The sequence below is a fragment of the Gouania willdenowi genome, chromosome 11 (genome assembly GCF_900634775.1).
Source record: "Gouania willdenowi chromosome 11, fGouWil2.1, whole genome shotgun sequence".
NCBI classification, from domain to species: Eukaryota; Metazoa; Chordata; class Actinopteri; order Blenniiformes; family Gobiesocidae; genus Gouania; species Gouania willdenowi.
The window spans coordinates 24,593,687-24,613,850 of NC_041054.1; the positions used below are offsets into that span (position 1 = coordinate 24,593,687).

At 38.1% G+C, this 20,164-nt stretch overlaps 1 protein-coding gene across 1 annotated transcript; it reads left to right on the plus strand.

Moving 5' to 3' along the window:
* Nucleotides 1-2,776: 2,776 nt before the first annotated feature.
* Nucleotides 2,777-18,118, plus strand: lrrc3b (leucine rich repeat containing 3B). Its single transcript, XM_028461267.1, has 2 exons — nucleotides 2,777-2,950; nucleotides 15,047-18,118. Exon 2 carries the CDS (start codon nucleotides 15,181-15,183, stop codon nucleotides 15,961-15,963), a length of 783 nt encoding a protein of 260 aa, XP_028317068.1. The 5' UTR covers nucleotides 2,777-2,950; nucleotides 15,047-15,180; the 3' UTR covers nucleotides 15,964-18,118.
* The last annotated feature ends 2,046 nt before the right edge of the window (nucleotides 18,119-20,164 follow it).

The following is a 20,164-nucleotide window of genomic DNA, read 5'->3' on the forward strand; positions in this document are numbered from 1 at the left end:
AGGAACAGCATGCCCTCCCGAGAGAACTTATACCTCTCATGGATTTCATTATCAGGGAGAGCAAAGGGGTCTCCCCTGTCTCTAAACACTCTCTCCCGTCGCATTGCTCTACGGATGATAAGAGCTTCCTCGTCATGGATTCCCACATCGTCAGTGAAAGGACAAGCTATGGTAAATGGGAGGCGATGCATACGAACGTGTCCTTATAGGTCAAAACATTACTGATTGATTGAAAACACCTTTCAGACAGCTATAGCTACACATAACACATCATTACACCTAATTAGGACGATGTAATTTCCTTTTTTATATATATATTTATATATATATACAGAAACCGAATCCTAAATAGTGTTATTTAATTTTAAAAGACCAAATTAAATCTATTAAAGGTTTGAAAGATGTAAGTGTTCAATTGTTTCTTTCTTTTCAATAATTTTTTAAAAAATGATGACGGGGTTTCATGACAGTGCTTCTGTAGATTAAGCCAAGCCTGCTGCTTAAACCTGGTCAGGAGCAGGTTTGACCCACGGACAGTGTTACTATGGTAACCAAGGTGTTTTCTCGTTGATGAAACCGCCGTTCCAGTTAAAACCCGGCGTAACGGAGCCGGACTCTCAGGTTAAACCTGGACTTAACCCTGAGCTGGGTTTGATGAAATACCCCCCTGGTATCCCTGCTTGTGTCTCTACCCCCCAGTAATGTCAGTGTGTTTGAATTGTGACTGATTAGCTGCCTCATGTGTTGCACCCCGGTGTGGCCCATTCCCAAACAAGCCTCCCTCACTATTCAGCTGAGTGTCTGTGTGTTTGCTGGATGGTTGTGTACTGTTGGCCCTCCTTGTGTCCCGCTGTGTTTGTTCCCTGGTTTTCCTTGTGCCCCGTTGGATTTTATTTGAAACATGGACTGGTTCCCAGAATGATACGCCTGCCTGCTGCCTCCATCTTTCCCTGCATGCATTTGGGTCCACACCACCACCACTCCGTAAAAGAACAAGTGGAAAACGATTTAAGAGTCAGACTCTTTCAAATTCATCAAAACATTACAGACGTATGATTTATGTACATCCTTTCACCCTTCCTGTTCTCAATAATGTTTTAGTGAGTTGTATTTCACAGTTTGAGGGTGATGCAAAAACAGACATTTTCTCACTGAAAATGTCAGGACTGCAGTAAGTCTTAAAGGCATTAAATTCATGAATATAAAACTGAGGCCTTTATTGTCATTAAAATGTCTTAAATCAATGTTTAAAAAGTATTACATTTAAACACATGTATGATTTCATTATTGTAATTAGTCTCACGTTTCAAAATAAATGGTAAAATTGCGCAATCTCAACAGCCTAACCAACTACAAAACAATGACGTGGTTGCAGCTGTAGCAACATTGTCCTTCCAACAAAGATTTTCTTCACGACTATTCTTAATGGTTTTTATTTATTTTACATTTTGTTGTCTTATAGATTTCTGGCTATTTTTGTAGTCGTCTTGTCTGTTTTTTGAAGTGATTTTGATTATTTTAGTCTTTTGTGTATGGAATCCCGTTTCTATAGAAGCCCGTTTCCGCCACTAAAAAAAAAAAAAAAAATCACCAAGGAAAGTCATAATTATGAGAAAGAAAGTCATAATTATGAGATAGAAAGTCATAATTATGAGAAAGAAAGTCATATAATTATGAGTTAGTAAAGTCATAATTATGAGATAGAAAGTCATAATTATGAGATACTTAAACACATTCACAGCATCTTGTTCATGTGGTGAGCTGACACTGAGAGATGGCTGATAAGACTATCAAAGACTACTTTAGACGGGGATTTACAAATGATGAAATACTTTCTTTGCTTGCAAATTCACATAGAAATATGCTGAGTAAACGCACCCTTGAAAAGATACTAAGCAAAAAGAGGCTCTGGCGTTGAAAGGATAAAACTGATGTGGCTGAAGTAGCTCAGTTTATTGGACAACAAATGAAGATTTCTGGTCAGTGCCATGGGTACAGATGGATGGACTAAAAATGTTTCTATCTCATGATTATGACTTTACTAAATCATAATTATGACTTTGTTTCTCACAATTATGATTTCCTATCTCATAATTATGACTTTCTTTCTCATGATTATGACTTTCTAACTCATAATTATGACTTTCCTTGGTGATTTTTATGTGTGTGCTTTACTGCCATTTTGTGTTTATTTTGGGGTCCGCCAGTTGTCTGCACTAAAATGTACCCTTACCCTATGTAATTGATCTGGGGTTTCCCCATAACTGAGTTTACTGTGAAGTTAGTCTTAAATTTATTTTAATGGCAATATATATATATTTTTAAATGTCTTGAATTTAATTTGACGGAAGCTGTGGGAACCCTGCGTAGACCAGTCAAATAAATTGATTCACAATTCTAAATAAGATGTTTTATTGTGCACTTACAGAATATTATGTTTTATAATATATTATTCCTCAACAAGATAGGAAAAATTCAGAGACAGACTTCACTGTAGTGCTACATTGCATATGACGTTACATTATTATGTTTTTAAAAAAAAAAAAAATGGTTTATTATATTTAAAGATAATAATAATAATAATAATAATAATAATAATAATAATAATAATAATAATAATAATAATAATAATAATAATAATAATAATAATAAAAAGGTCAAACACAGAACTGAAGTCAAATAAAAGCTTTGTCCACAGAGAAGCACCTGTATTAGAAATGAGTGTTTTAATGTTTTAATGTGAAAGGTGAGACTGGAGGTGGCGCTGTGTGAGCATCCACGGAGCAGACCCTCCCTGTCTGCCTCTGCTGCTCCGTACCACCGACCCAAACATGAGGCTCCACAGCGGGGATGGACGCTCCGGCCGGCAAGCAGCCCGCGGCTCCGCCCGGACCGGCCTCATGTGACAGGGACACCGCTGCACTGAGCCTGTGCCTGGGGCTGGAAGCAGGTGAGCGGCCGCCTGTTGCGCCTGTGTGTGTGTGTGTGTGTGTGTGTCGGTCTGGATCCACGTCTGTCTGTCCACCGTCACCCGTTTTATCTCATTGGATCAACACGACTGATGATAGTTATTTCATAGTTTGCATTGAGGACGATTGATAACAATGCTTTAATACCTGTGTCTGAGGTGGTCTGATGCGTGATGTTTTCACCGGGAACGTCATGACGGACGCCATTGAAAAATAAACAAGAGTTTAACGTTTTGGGTCGGTACTGAAATATTACTGCTTCAACAATTTAGACGAATGTTTTATTATGAAGCAAAAACCATAACCATTCATTCGGCTTACAATATAGTTGATAAATGTCCTCTTCCTATTCATATTTCAAACTTTTTAACCATCAACCCCTAATTTTGGGATATTTTTCTATGTGGGGAAAGCAGAATCCTTCATACAAAATGTATGAATATATCTTTGTTGGGGTTTATTTCCCCCCCTAGTTTGCCTGATTTTAATATCATATGAATACATGTCATACAGTAGTGCTACTTGTTTAAACATGAGCAGTGAGTTTGGTATTCTCCGTCTACAAATGCACAAATAAAAATGCTTTTGAATGGTTTCTGCGTGACGTTGTTCCTTTCTCCACTCAGTCACAGTGGAAAACAATGCGTGTCAGACTGCCATTGTTCATGGATGATTGTGATATGTTTGCCCAGGACACGCACACACACACGCACACACGTCCATCTGATGCATGCGGCAGTTAAATGTTATTGTGACATCATGGGAGGCTGAGCTGATGGATGTGTCCTCCTCACACTGCAGACTGAAATACACCCCACAATCACAGCCTCATGGTTTTGCCCTATTCTACACAGATGAGGTTAACCACATCAGTGACAGAGGCTGGGGATGATGCCCCCCCCCCCAAAAAAAAAAAAAAAATAAATAAAATAAAATATGCATGGGCATGTATCTTCCCCTAGTTTCATCGATGCAATTGTTACAATGCAAACCCCAGTATAAGTTGATTATTATTAGGGGCCGACCCACAGGACCCTATAATTGTAACTTTAAAAAATCTTTATCGTAATTCAATTGTAATCATTTACTTTGTATTTGTGATTGCCATGACATTTCAATTAAAAATTGTCAATTATAATTGAATCCAAAACTGGGGAACCATGTTACCGCTCTACACACATATGTATAGTTAACAATTATTAAAATATGTCATATCAAACTTTCCCACATTTGACCATTTCATAAAAAAATTAAATCAAGGGGTATACTGACGCAAAAAAGGTTCAAACACCCACACCAAAAATACAACAATCTATATTTTCATTGATTATAGGAAGCCTAACAAAGTAAGGAATAGATAGGTAAGAAATAGATGATATACACACATATATATATAAATATATATATATATGTGTGTGTGTGTGTATTTTACAGCTGATTTAGGACCCATTAGCATATGAGGTGCTAACTCTCCAGGCATGTTTTTAATGAGGGAATGACATAGTAACATGATATAATTCTTGAAAAAGTTGAATTTACATAATACCCCCCCTTTAAGGGATTAATAAACTATTTCAAATTCAAATGTATAGATCACATATTAAAGCTGATATCCGGAGTTTCTAAGAAATCTATATTTATGTATCATTCTTTTGAAATGCGAAAAAATACCTAACTAGTCTTTTACTATGATTTACTGCCGGTGGTCATTCATATACGTGAATGTTAGTCCCTCCTGATCATCCAGCCAATAGGCTTCGACTTCCTGTAGCGGAGACTGTCAATCAAAGTGAATGCACGTGCGCTAACTGTGCACTAAAACCAGGCTGGTAACAGGCGTCACTCTGAGCAGCATAGCATCATTGAGGAGCGCTCCAAAACTCCAAAGCTTCTACTAAAAAACTAAAGAAAAGTCCAGATACAAAGCTTGTGGATAAACGTATTCGTGACTGCAACAGAGCTGCTTTTCAAAGGTGGAGGGACTTGTGGCTTTTAAGAGGATTCCAAACAAACCCTGATTTGGCGACATTTCTCATGGACAGGTAATAAACATGTTTCAATCAAACTACCATAAGTATTTTATTTGTGAAAAACAACACTACACGTGTGTTAAACATATTCCTGGTTAAATAAAGGTTAAAAAAAAGGATTTAAGCACAGCATAATTTATATAGATGTGCTCTTTTGATAATAAAGACTTTACGCCAACTCTATCGGCCAATGTCACGCGCCAGCAGACAACAAAACATAGCATGAGTCGAAGTCGGCGAGCGATAAATGGATGGCACCACCTTTGGGGTCCAGTGTGTGGAAACACTAGCTTTAGCACAGACGGAGACATTCTAAAGGAGTCGCTCACTTTGTTGACCGTCGACCACCAGGCCATTTTGACAGCGTTCACTGCAGCAGCACGAGCAGCAGGGCATGTAGCATTAGCTCGTTAGCATTAGCTCTGCAGATGCCTCAGGCTTCACTATCATGATTAAGCAAAATATATCAAGTTTAACCACCACACATTTAACCTGAACAGATCTTGGTTGCACTTCATGTTAATATTGTATTATTTCCATGAATAAAAATCAAGCAGAAGAGTTTGATAAACCTAATATGTACTATTATTGAAAACGTATTGAGTATTGAAAATGAGAGCAGAGAAGTTAACATCCTGTTAATTAAAACTGAAGTGTTGGTTAGACTTAATTCAAATAAAATGTGAATACATTTGCCATTATATGTTACTTGTTTATGTTCATAATACAATTGTAGATGATTCCTTTACAAGAAACATCAGGAATCTATGAAAGCTCACCTGCACTGTCCTGTATTCAGGGATTTATTTCACAGTCAAACTGGTTGAATGATTATTTTGGCTAAAAAGTTATTAAATCGATTTCAAGTCACTGACTCGTACAAAATGAACCAATATCGTCTTTGAATCGAATTAGCAACAACAAATCGTGATTCAAATCAAATCGTTGCTAAAATGAATCGTTACACACCGATGAAGTAGGAATGAATATGTATGCATGTTTTATATGAATGTTGTATGTACTATTTATGAACAATTTTATGTTCTAAACCACAGGAAGAGTAGCTGTGGCCAGGTGCTAATGCTAATGGAGATCTCAATAAAAAATATTGTCAATATAAGGACTGTAAAGCCACTGATAAATTAGAAAAGGCAAACTGTAAAGACTGATAAGTCAAATCGGGCTGCTAATTTATACTTTATCCTAAACACGTGAAATTAAATGGAGTGGATCAAATCTGAAAACTGCGTTTTCTCAGTAGGCCCACTTAGAGAGAGGTTTGCATGCTTATCTTCTGACCTTTCACATTGGCTTAAAGAAGCTCTGCTGGAAGGTCATGGAGGAGCCACCTTGCTTTATTATCCCTGCTGTTGTGAAATCAGCAGCGAGCTTCCAGTCACTGAGTGCCTCTCCACAGCAGGCTAATTATTCCTTGATTACAAGCTCTTTTCGTCGTGAAAAAAATAAGCAACATTTTTTGATTGCAAGCAAAACAGGCGATAGCAGGTGGTAACAGCTATGTGTCCCTCAGTTAGATGTAATAACCATGTGTTAAAGGTTAGTCGGCTGTGCAGTTTCACTTTAAAGGGGCAGCGTTATGAAAAAATCACTTTATAACAGTTTTGCCACAGTGATATACATTCCTTTAGCCTCAGAGGGCCAAGGTTTCCTGCCTTCCTTGCTATTCCACATTTTGTAAAAAGTCAGCTCCAAACACCTGAGTTGGATTTTTTACATCGCCTCGTATCATCTTTGACAGAATCTGACGTGTTTGTGACCCAATGTGACGCAGCGATAGGACAAAACAATGGACTATCATCTGAAATGGAGTATTCCTGTGGTTAGAAGAGGTGAAGATGACAAGAAAGTGACTTAGCAGCTTAACACTCTGCTGCTGCTGCTTCCGCACACACACACACACACACCCTGAAGCAAACCTCTGACAGGAATTCCACAAGCAGGATTTATTAGTATTACAAAATAGCCAGAGGCCTGACAGAAAAATAAATGGAATGAATAGTTATTTTAAAGTTAAAAAGTGAGTCAGAATAATGTGAAACCCTTCAGATCCAACAGTACAATATCCATTTTCTTGTTTTTCGGAAACACTTGAAAAAAACATATTCTATTAGTTACATTGCAGTCATAATGAGTAAAGTCAGATTATTCTGTATCTTCTCTAACTTTTCAGTGTTGGTGTTTTATTAATAAGGAAAATATTGTGCAAATCAGAGCAGAGTGTTTTTGTGCCCCCCGAAGTTTTCTTAATGCCCCCCAATTTAATACTGCCAAGCACCGACTCTGGTCTTCCGTGCGCCTCGTCCTCCAGCAGTGTCTGATAAGCCACTGTGTGTCTTTACGCATTGTGTGCGCGTTTCTTTTTATAACAGTTACAGGTGTTTGATCAGCAGTTTTGCGCAATGATCATGTGATTTTAAGTACAAATATTATTATTAATATAAAACCGTATTTGTAGGCGCGCGCACGTCACCCTGGGGCGTCAGTATAATTTTTTCATCTTTCGGCTCATTCCACCTAGAATGTTTTATAGACTTTATATAACATACTGTACACGCTTCTTGCTTTCAGAGATGATTTATTGGATGCTCTGGCACATTGGATGTATTGACACAAGCACTTACTTCATCGAATTGACATCTTTGACATTTATTTTACTTATCAGGTTTGCCACACCCTGTCTCGCTCTCATGCACGTTATTTTGAAATGGTGTTCTTTAATAATAATAATTAAAAAAGGACCTAATTTGATATGTTTCTTTTTAATTTTTTTTATTGCATGGGGGAGAAAAAAAGTAACTAAGTAACATTTACTTTGAGTACATTTTAAGTAAGCTACTTTTTACTTTTACTCAAGTAGATTTTTACATCAGTAACTTTACTTTTACTTTAAGTAAAATTTAATTAAAGTAACATTTTTACTTAAGTAGATTTTTTCTGTACTCTTTCCACCCCTGGTCTTTTTATATAAACTATGATAATAAAATGGACTAAAACCAAAAGTCAATGGACAAATTAAAGGACTATTTGTAATATTTAAGTGAAGAAACATGTATGAAAACCATGGACATTCTGTAAAACACTCATTTCTCACAGCACTGAGAGCAGAGCCACAACAGGGATGACTTACGTTCAACCGACTTGGGGATAAGTTTATCAAGGACAGCCGATTTTTATCCCCTATCCTGGTTTTGTGCAATAACCCCCAAATCTTTTTGTTTCCTTGTTTGGGTTAAAAATCTAAATATCTTGCAGGTTTTCTGTGGGAGTGAAGTAAATGTTGCTTTAATTGACCAAATATACCTTGTCAGAAAATGCATTATTACTGAGGAAAAATGTTTCCAAAGCGATATTCTTTTTTCCTGCCCACCCACAATGCCGTTCTCTCTAAGTCACCTCCAATACTTTCGTTTGGTCTGAGCTGAGAGCATTCGTAGGGCCTCTGGTTTTCCGTTTAAAAATGTCCCAAATTCCACGTTACCTCCGCTTCACATTACACTGTTCTGTTCTGTTTCCGCTTCATCATCTTTTTCTTTTTAGATGACAAAATATGGTTAATAGAGTCAACCACTGTTTTTAGTTTAATATTATTGTGCTTCAGATGTTGTACAAGAACGTTAGCCACACTGCTAACCCTCAGCCACCGTTTACCAGGAAGAAATCACATGCAAATGTGTAATATGTTCCCAAAACATGATATATGAAACCTTTATTCACCGCCAACCAATGAAACACCCTCACGTTTTACACAAAACCTCACGCAGATGTGTGATTGGAGTTGTAATTCTTCTGCTGTCACAAGGTAAAATGATCACTAGTTCAGCTAATACACCATCAGCTAAACCTGTCTTTGTATCAGTGTGTTTTCAGATTGGAATGCAGTCATAATAATCTACACGTTCATCACAACACAATAAAAACACACCTATTACTAATTATTTTCAGTTACAAAATAACATGATCACTATTTGAATGCAACACATAGCGCAACATTTTGAATGGGATTAGGGACGAAATATGACTAGGGCTAGGCGATATATGGAAAATCAAGATATATCGAGTTTTCTATTTTGGCGATATAGAAAATTACAATATCTCCTATATCGATAAGTACATTTTTTATAGCTTATTTTGTTTTAAAATACATATTTTAAGAGTCGGTGCTTTCACTACTTCCCAGAACAGCTTTAACCCATTCAGTGCCAGCCATTTTCAGATTTTCTACCCCCTCAGTGCTAGACGTTTTTGAGCATTTTGACTGATTTTAAAGACCCACAGAATATTTTCTACTTTGACTATCTGAAATCTGAAAGATTGAAGCCTCTACTTTCATCAAAAAGAATTTGTTCTTTTGTAATCAGCCGTTGAATAGAGCAAGTTTTACACAAATCTTCAGTTTTCTTTTCTTCAGCAAAAAGCTGAGAAAAAAGCCTTTTTCTAAAAAAAAAAAAAAACTGTTAAAAACCCTGTCAGTGACTTTAAAGCTATTTTTTTTGCTTTAGTGACAACTCTAACATCTGAACATTGTTTCCTTATATATAAAAAAAAAACAAAACATTGAGACCGGGCTTTTGATGGCAAAATTATTATTATTTTGCTATCTGGTTCAGAGTTGAATGGATTTTTTACTGTATTTTGGCATTCCTCCAACTTTCTCTCCCGTCAGTCTGCACAAACACAACTTCCTCTTCCTCCGGACATGCAGTGTCACTGCTTACCCCGTTTTTTTTTATGGTTTTATATCACCATCGCCACACTATCCATGAGTTCCACACATGCTCTGGTCGAGTATGCGCTGCTGGGAACGTCAACTCTCAGTGTTTATTTAAAAACTGACTGGCACATATTTTATTTTTCCATCAATACATTTCATGCTATGCGACTAAATCTATCCACACTGGGGAAATCACACAGGGAATCCATGGCATTGTGGACTCTAGAGGTCAGCCGATATATCGGACCGATATATAGACTTTTTTCAAGATCGGCCGAATAAATTATATATATATATATAAATATATATATATCACCAGCTCTCCCTAAGGAAGGCTAAGAAACACACTTTGGTATGGGAGTAGGGAGGATATAAAAAGAGAGGGCAGTGTTACACCTGGGTGAGGGGGAAGGGAACAGGGAGAGTGAGAATGAGATGTGATGTTGTAGTTGTGCATATGGTGACAAGTGTGAAGCTTAGCTATAATGCTGGTGGCTGTGAACAAAGGGAAGGAGTAAGTGGTTATACCTAAAACAGGTATTTAGTTTAATCCGACGACTTGCACATTACACATTGTATTGTTGTCGTGCTTTACTGCTACTTACCCGTCCTGTACTTTTTGTTTCACTTGGTTGTGTGTGGGTATATTTAAAGTTCAATAAATGTTAAGAGTTCTATTGGTGTATTTTATTTAATTTCTAATTTAAGAGTGTTTCAGTTGTCTTTCATAATCAATGTGCTTTAAAAAAAAGTATATCAGTCTCAAATATCGGCTTCCAAAATCTGCTTTAGATATCGGCCATCAGCTGAATAATTGGTCGACCTCTAACTCTAACCCTCGTCCTCCATCTGTGAGGTGGTGTAACACACATCCACAACTATTTGTGCATTTATGTGTTGTGGTAACTTAGTAAAACATTCATTTATTTGCTGCCAAATCTGTTTGATAATGAAGTCAGAGGAGTCCCAATGAGTGTTTTGCACCTTCCCACAGTCTGGCTCGTCTTCTTCTTTGTCTATCCTCCACTGATGAATCTGCACGTATGTGGTGACTAGGTTTTATTTTGACACTCATTGATAGATTTTTAATTAATTACTCCCTGCAGCTTTGTTCTTATGTTGTGAATGAGATGTTTTCATTCTCTTTTCCTGGCCAAGCTCTTTTACTGCTTTCTAGATGAAGAATGAATATTGGCAGAGAGTTTCATAACCAGAGCAGAGAGTGCCTGAAATACTGAGAAAAAAAAATTGAATCCCCGCAGAGGCGTTTTTAGAATACCTTTAACCTGACGAAGAAGATAATCTCAGCCACACATACTGGAACTCTGGCTTACAAGTTTTGTGTGGGAACAAACATATCTTCCCACGTTTTAATGCACTTGTGTTAAGCATTTAAAATTGAGTCCATTTATATGTGTGGATGTTTAGATTTTGTGAATCAAGGTGGTTTGGCATCCAGAAGTGGGATCCTCTTGCACCATGTCAGTGAGTTGTTGTTATTCTGTGACTTAAATGAAAAAAAAACCCTTTAAAGTTTTTACACAAAATTTCAAACTCTCTGAGTAGGCACAATGCAGTGTTTAAATATGAGTTATAAAAGGCAGAGCGATGGAACAGGTGCATCTGAGGTTATTGAAATGTAACACCCTCAGGGCCAGATTCACAAAGGTCTGAATCAAAGGGTGGTAATTCAGTTGCTTCCCTAAATCCTTTAGTGACGCAGTTTCCTCACCTGCTGTGCAGAATTCACTAAGATTGCAGCAATCATTAGTGCACGAGCAGAACTGGTGCTGACCGCCCCTATTGAAATGAGCGTTTTGCTCGTTTAATGTGGAGACATTAGTGCGCACAAGCACAAACAAGTCTTGGTCAGAACCATCAATGGTTTCAGGGGTGGGAGGTTGCCAGGTGGGATGAGACCCTCGAGACATTCCTGGAGTTTTTGAATTGATCTTATCCAATGTCTGGCCTGGGGAGGGCCGTGTTTCGCTCTCTTTGTGCTCAGTATAGTTTCTCTAATGGTTGGATGCACATGAGGATGAAGAGGTTGGATTATTCAACACTGCTACTATAATTGTGTGTTTGTGTGTGTGTGTGTATATATATATATATATTCTTACCTAACTCAAGAATTGCTCATGTTAGACTTTAACCTTGGGTCTTATTTACATGATAATTAACTTCTAACTAGCACAGTGTGTGATTTGATTATTTATCAATCATGTCTCATGTGTTTTCATACCAACAGCGCTGAGTAGGAGCACGTTGTTTGCCTTTGGCTAAAAACTTTTGATGTCAGGCTTTTTGGTTCCAAGCTGACTGGAAAAAGTAACCTTTTTATAACCCACTAGGGTTAGAAAGATCATATTACGATGGCAATCATTAACATGTAATGTTTTTAATTCAGTTGTTAAAATACATGGGAAGATCGCCTTAAGATGTCAAAGTGGATAATTTATCTATAGTCTGTGGTACTACTAAATTACTAAACTGCTACCACATCTTTTAGTCACTTAAAATACAAAAGTCAATAAAACATGGCAGGGGCTTGCAGTAGGCTATTATAATGATTCCCCTCATTCCTCTTGCAAACTAATGATGCTCAAAGCAATAGTCTTTGATCTGCTCATAAACAATTTTTGTTATTCTGGGTGAATTTGGTTCTTCCATCCTTAGAGCAGTCAATACAATCTGTATTCAAGAAAAATATTGAAAAGAACCAGACCTGTGTAGCAGCTACAAATCTGTAAATAAACTCTGACCAGTCCCTGCCATTCGGTCCGTCTGGAAAGAACCAATCAGAAGCCTTCAGGTCTTGTCCTGGCCCTGCTCTCCTCATTTCTTTCCTCCTCCCCACATGCACACACTCATTATGCCTACTGCACGTTCAACTTTGTGGGGGTGTGGCTTTGGAATGAAAACTGATGGAAAGGGGAGGAGGGGGTGGTGCTTAGAACCGGTACCACTTTCAAATCTTGCTAACTCTCCAACATTACCAACTACCGTATTTTCCAGGCTATTGAACACATTGCTGTATTGGCCGCATTCCAATAATTTCCCAATTTTCGACGTCATTTTCAATACTTCCTGTTTTTCGTCCGCTCTGAGTTCGCTTGTGTTCACAGCGCATCTAATAGCTTTAGACATTGATTGGAAACGCTCCAAGACCGGCAGAACCAATCACTCTAGAATTCGCCTGTGCGAGTTTGTTTGCATGTTCACACTGCCAACACATGGAGGACTATCCGTGGGCCTTCAGTCGAGCGAACGCGTCCCTGTGTACGCTAGTGATCCGGTTGTGGGATAGGTCAAGCACCTGTAGAGTTTCTTCACTGCCACTCAAGGCCCCTTCCCCTAAAGTCTCTACTGCGTTGTAGGAGAGGTTTAGCTCCCTCAATAGCCTGAGTCCATGGAAGGCTAAATCTGGCACAGCACCAACACTCAACGAGTGTTTTAAATGCTCTTGCGTTTTAAAAGATCCGTCAGTGTGAATGCACCCTAACTATAATTTCTGCTTATCCAGTTCTTCCTGTTGACCACACCTGGAGAGTACAGTGATTTATTAGCCTATCAAACTTTAATGACAGGCTGTCATTAATGGGGCCGTGTGTTAACGAGCGCTGTAATGGATCCAGCACAAAGCTAGCTTCCATACAAACAACAGGCTTGGCCTCTGGTGACTGAGCAGCAGCTGCAGCTGCAGCAGCTGGGCAAACAGTTCTGGGAGCCCTGAATCCGCTCTGGTCCTCTGCACTGCAGACAATCCTTCATCTCCTCTCCTATTCATCCACTGTTATTGAATATTTTCGCTTACTATTTGCCAGCAGATAAATGACGCTGCCTCCAAGCGTGGCATTCATCATGTCAGCCCCCTATTTTCCCTGCGTGTTATGAAACAAGGAAGGAAGAAAGGGAAGGGACAAGCAAAGAAGTCATGCTGTTAAACTTTACATCCCACTCAAACCTGTACATATTTAGTACTGATATTTTCTTGAAAGGAGCTTGAAAACTGAAATTCTAATTATTGCCATTTTTTTGCCACTGGCAATGCATTTATACTGCAAACAGAAGAAAAATAGATTATGCAGAAAATTAAACTTTTTAAAGCAGAAGCAATGTTTTTCCAGTGTGAGCAGTTTAATATGCTGTTTAAAGACCTAATGCTATTCTGTCTTCTGCATTATGAATGTGGCAGACACTTCGTGAGGCAAATAAATCCTTGGACTATATGTGTTTCATTAAGTGCATAAATATTATGGAAATGGTGTTTTTGACTTGCGATAGTGTCGCTGATAAACTGCTTCTTTTTTAAAGGTTGGATAAAGAAAACCAAGTTGCACAATAACTGAAGCATTTCAGCCTTCCTGTTCTGACTCACATAGGGAGTCCTTATAGAATAGATGTTCACTGTGTGTGCCAGTTGTGTACCTGCCTTGCTAGCAGAATCCAGTATCTAGTAAAATGATCAACTCTCAGCAAGAATAAATAATCCTTTGATGATGTTTTGATGAAATAAGGATATGTAAAACATCCTATCACAGTACTGACCCACAGAGACACACAACTCCCACTTACACATTTACTTCCAGGTTCTAAGCTGTTGAAAAATGGTCACCAAACTGAACTCTTAACGTATCTAAACCTATTTAATGTGCGTTTTATCATTCTTTTATTGAGAGTCTTAACTTAACTTTTTCATTCATGTGTTGGTTTTATGGATCGTCAGTGAAAGACAAAAATAGCCTATCCATTATTGTAAAAAACTTATGCCAGGATCATGTGTGTACAGATTCCTGATTTGCACTCTCTATGGAGCAGGCAGGTGCTCCAAAAAGCAAGGAACATCATTGGCCATCCACATCATGTTCTTAAAGAGAGGTTCACCCTCATGCTCTCTGGGGAGGGGGGCGCTATATCGCTCGCAGCAGGAAGACAAATAGATATGCAAACGCTAAATGGGATGTCTCATGTACTGTTGAATCTATTTTTATTTATTTATTTATTGCCACTATTGCACTTTATTGCACTGTTGTAACTGCTGTAGCTACTTTATGGCTGTCTGTTTTTTCTCCTGCATAGTGACTGACTGACAAGATGAAATGTGGATGTGTGTGTAATGTTCTGTCCCTTGCTGCAACCCAACCCACTACTGCAAACTGAATTGCCCCCGGGGATAAATAAAGTTCTCTGATTCTGACCACAAGAATCCAATGGGCAGCTAAACCAAAGAACATGGATTGTTAGACTTGAGCTGATTCATTGTTATAGATGTCCTCAACCTTTCCTCTCCCTTATTGTGCTCTGTTTCATTTCAGCATGGTAACATTGGTCTGCACGCCATTTCCTCCAGTCGGCGGATTGCTCGGGATAATTCTCACAATGAAATGTGTATAGAAGTCCAGCGGTGGAGTTTTGACCCTGGACGGGATGCTGCTGACGGCCAGTCGCTATGACTCTGCTGGACCTGTGGCTGACACGCTCCATCCCCATGTGCCTACTCCTGCAGAGTCTTGTTCTCATGGCGCTGTGCTTTCCCTCGGCCAGCATGTGTCCAAAAGGCTGCATATGCCTGCGCGACCCGCACCTCCATGGTCTCAATGTCACCTGCAGTCAGTCTCGCCTGAAAGAGATTCCCCCCAGCCTCCCTATAGACACTGTCCTGCTGAGGCTGGACCACAATCAGATCGGCGCAGTGCCAGATTTAGCCTTCCATGGACTCAGGCTATTGAGGGAGCTAAACCTATCCTACAACGCAGTAGAGACTTTAGGGGAAGGGGCCTTTAGTGGCATTGAGGGAACTCTACAGGTGCTTGACCTATCCCACAACCGGATCACTAGCGTACACAGGGATGCGTTCGCTCGACTGAAGGCCCACGTCATTGTCGATGATAACCCCTGGCATTGTGACTGCGCCCTCCAGCAGGCCATCGGTGGAATGGCACACAATCACGAGGCCTCTACTCGTGTTCTCTGCAGGAGCTCAGAACTTCGCGATCAGGAGGGGCGACCTTTTTTGGCAGTGGATGCTGATCTCTGTAACCTGACCAAAAGGACCACAGACTACGCCATGCTGGTGACCATGTTTGGTTGGTTTGCCATGGTTATTTCCTATGTGGTGTATTATGTTCGTCAGAATCAAGAGGATGCTAGGCGCCACTTGGAGTACCTCAAGTCCCTCCCAAGCAAACCCAAGAAGCCTGATGAGGCTGATGACATAAGCACCGTAGTCTGACAGGCGATCATCCGATTGTGCACCACAAATATAAAAAGCGCCAAAACATTTCTCTAATGGGACCCACAGAACTAGTGTTTACAAATTTTTCACTCTTGTGAGCAGCAAAATTATTTTTGTCTAACCAGGGTTTGTTCAAGATTGATTAGGTGAAAAGAAGGCCTCGCAACCCTCATTTTCAACTGAAATATTCTGAATCAGTGTCAAAATTTGGGATCTCAGGTTGAGCTAAGGACCAAGCACTCGATTTTTTTAAATCAAAATTTGGAAATTCCGAAAGATATATTTGTAAGACATAATTTACTAAAGTTAAATTATGAAAGGTTTTTTTGTGAATCTTAAAGCCCATAAAATGTGTATCATAGACATGATATATAGTTTTTTTTTTCTTTTCCTCTTTCGTTTACCTGTTACGTTAAAAAATTATAATTACAGAGAGGCTTTTTGTTTCTAATTTTGTTCATAAGGCACATTGAAAATCTTTTGTAACTTTTTGCTTTTTGCATTTGGTTTTCAAGGTATGTCAGACATTACTCATTAGCATTTTATATTGAACTTTGGGCTCTGAATGTTAAACTTGAAGCATGCAGTTTGTATGATAAATTTGAATATCAATGTAGCACCCAGGCTTCAACATTATGGATAATAGAGTTTTTATGTCTATTTTATCTGAAGTTAATAAAAATCACAAGTGGGACGGAGGTCTTATACAACATTGAATGAAAGGTCAGACTGCCTAAAATATAGAGAAACAAGGGAATTTGTATATTTTAAGGTAAAGCCACAACAAATTCAGAATATTTAGTTCAATACAATTCTATTAGTGTGGAGTTATATTTGTATCGGTCCTCTCTTGGATTCTAACTTGGCTTACGTCATTATGTTGTAGGATAAAGTGCAGGGTAAAGATGTTTACAGGCTAACTGAGATGCCAGCCTCACGTGGGTTCACAAAGCACATCAAATTTAGTGCATTTTAAATAATTGTAGTTTTTAAAGTTCGTTAACCAAACAATTTGTTTTGTGTATTTTAGCAGGATTATCTTCAAATGAGCACAACTTCTTTCACTATCAAATGTAAAGTGCAATTGTATGGACTAAGAAGCTAACGTTAGCAAACACGCACATCATGTAACTCAAAAACATTTGAACACAGCTTAAGTATGTCATGTAAGTAGGAATTTTTAAAGTAAAAAATGCTAGTTTAATTACAGCGAGTAGTTTATGTAACTGTTACACATTTTATGTGTTATTCTGTTAGCTGCTGAACTTAGCTAAAGGTTTCATTTGGCAGTATTTTGAAGGACAATATCAAATGAAAACCACATTTTTCACTAGCTTACAAAGCAATGCTTTTGTAAAGACATTGAGTTTCATTGAGAAAAACCTTTTCACATTTATCAATAGGATTTGTTAAGCCAAGGAGATCTCTTTTACTGAGGGACACTGGTACACATGTAACTTCTATATCGTGCACTGTCATTCAGAAACAACACAATTTACCACATTTCGCTCACTCCCAAATGAACGTATCTTATTGTATGCTTAAATTGGAAAATACTTTATTACCCATCTAACTGCATATTGAAAAAAAGAATGGTGTTCATTTACTTTCATATCTCTGCTATGGCATTTGGCCAATGCTGAATTTCTCACTTCTGCTAGCAGTCTCTAAACCTACGAGACTACTAGAGCTTGTTCTCAAAGGTGTCATTTACAAGATGAGAAATACCACAAATCCAGCCAGAGATTTTTTAGGAGCTTTTCTTCCAGTACTGAATTGAACTAAAATGATTGTCCTTAATAGGGGCCACAGGTAATTTTGAAATGAACTTGTTAAATGTCCCGTTATGTTTCCTGGTAATTGAAGTCACGATGTATCTGACCTCTGCAGTTGAAGCATTGTGTGTTCAGGGACTGCTGAAGTAACATCTCCACCCTTTGTGAAAACACTAATTATAACATGATTCTTTAAAACCTAATTTTCAGAACCAATATGTGGTTATGTTTGTAAAGAGTTTTTAATTTTGAAACTAGGTACCAAGAAAAAAGTCACAAAAGTGGAAATTAGTTTGTGACATTTCTTCTTACTGCACTGTATGTACATTGTTTGAATGTGTTTTTCAAAGAGCCAAAGTACAATGTTTAAAGCTGCTGGAGACAATCTTTTTTTTTTTTTTTTTTTAATTAAATTAAGACGTAGTGTAGATCTAAAAGTTCAATAAATCAAAAATGATTTGTTTGAAATTATCTTTGAAAAAGCTTTGTTTCGTTTGCTTTGTTTTGATGTCCACGGTAAACACTTGGGGTTTGTACTACGAAGCTAGATTTCCTCTTATCGTGCTTTTCATTTACCCAATGACATCATATAGGAAAGATAAAATAATGTCTATACCTTATGATGTTGGCTGGGTCATCATCAGAGCCACAGACTGCACACAAAATGAGGCAGATACGTGAATAGAAACACGTCTGTGCCGTAATAAAATAAAACAGATCAGTGTGTCTGTTTATTCTCTGATGGATTAATATTAAATCTCACAATTTTACGCATTAACAGTCTGAAGTTTTCCTGCTAGCATTGTTGTTTTTGGCCTGGTTTATAGATTTTAATTTTAATTTTCAAGAATTGTTCCTCATTGTGACGTAAATTGCTCTGCATGGTTTGATTGTGTTTGTGATTAGTCAGACGCTGCAATGTCCACCCCATTTACTGTATGTGAGCGCGCAGGCAGCCAGATTGGAAACACCTGCCTTGAATTAACGTGTTGATAACCAGCTTTGTAGGACAGCTGCTCTGGGATTGAACATCTTTAGTTAAGTGAAGCCTGCTAATGGAGAAATATCCTGGATATACGTATCCAGCTTCATATTGTAGGCCCTTGGTTTATTGACATTGTTTGAAAGTTTTGTGCATTGCATTGCATTGTGGGATATAGAGTCCTGTAGATAGATGCATGTAAGTATTTTTCCTTCATTCTTACTGTGATTTCTTTTACATCTTTTCTTCAAGCAAATGATCTTTGATTTATTGATCTGAAGCCAACACTATGTCTTTATCTGAAAAAAAAAAATGTCTCCAGCAGCTTTAATCCATTTATTCATCTGTCCTTTTAGAGAAATTATTTGCTAATAAACACATTGTTCTTGCTTTTATGCTCAAGGGTCACTCAAAATAAAGCTAATATGCCATTTTTTGTTCTAGCATGGCTTGTTTAACTAAATAAATAAAATAAATTATTCTGATTCCACTTTGCAAAGACAGGGACCTTAACAATGTGCCTGTATAGGACATTACACTCACTTTTATCCCATTTTTGCCTCATTTAAAGATGGCAGTGGCTATCCATATGGTTGCCGTATCAATATACCGAAATTCTATCCATAAGCAGTGCCCCTCATTGGCCAGTTTAGGTTACGTGACTAAGACTAAATCTAACTGTAAACCTGACCCTAACCCTAAAATTGTTGCGATATAGGGTTATAACCTAACCCTAACGCTAAGATGCTACGTACGTGTATTTCGGTATAGCACTGGGGGTTGTCCGTACGGCAACCGTATGAATAGATCCTTTCTTTAAAGACTGACAGTTAAACCAAAAGTCTTCATTCAATCAAAGTCTTTCCACATTGCTGCTGTATTCACTTTTGGCTCAGTTCTGCACAGGTGCTGCAACTGCTGTTTCCAGTTCTACTTATAAAGTAAACTTGTCAACCCCAATAAAGCCCCTGAACACCAGAAGAAGAATTGGTTTCCTCATGTAGCTTGTGTGTCCAGTCCACACAAATGAAAAACTAACAAATGTCTTGAAACGGGGTTGAGTGACCAATGATTAATGATTAACTATATTAATCAATACCTTTAATTGTTTTTAATGCTAAATGCTGTCCTGCGTTTGTGTTTGACATTCTATCAGCTAACCCAATAATTTAAATTATTTGGAATATAACCCTTGATTGGAAGATGTGTTATTAGGGGCTTTAAATGTTGCAGCAAACCTGTGAGCTGAGTGAAGTTGTAAGTCTGTCTTCCTGGATTGTCTTAACTTTATTCCATACCACTTCTATGTAATGTTTTGTTAAATGTATTTTCTACCAAAGTTGGAAATATGTATTTAATAACTTTTTTGTCTCACGGATGAGGAACCGTTGTACTAACTTCCTTTCTCATCTATATGTGCAACAAGCTAGTGTAAAGGTAT

Bases quoted from the DNA above. Each gene is read 5' to 3' on its own strand.
- lrrc3b (XM_028461267.1), top strand. From the start codon at position 15,181: ATGACTCTGCTGGACCTGTGGCTGACACGCTCCATCCCCATGTGCCTA.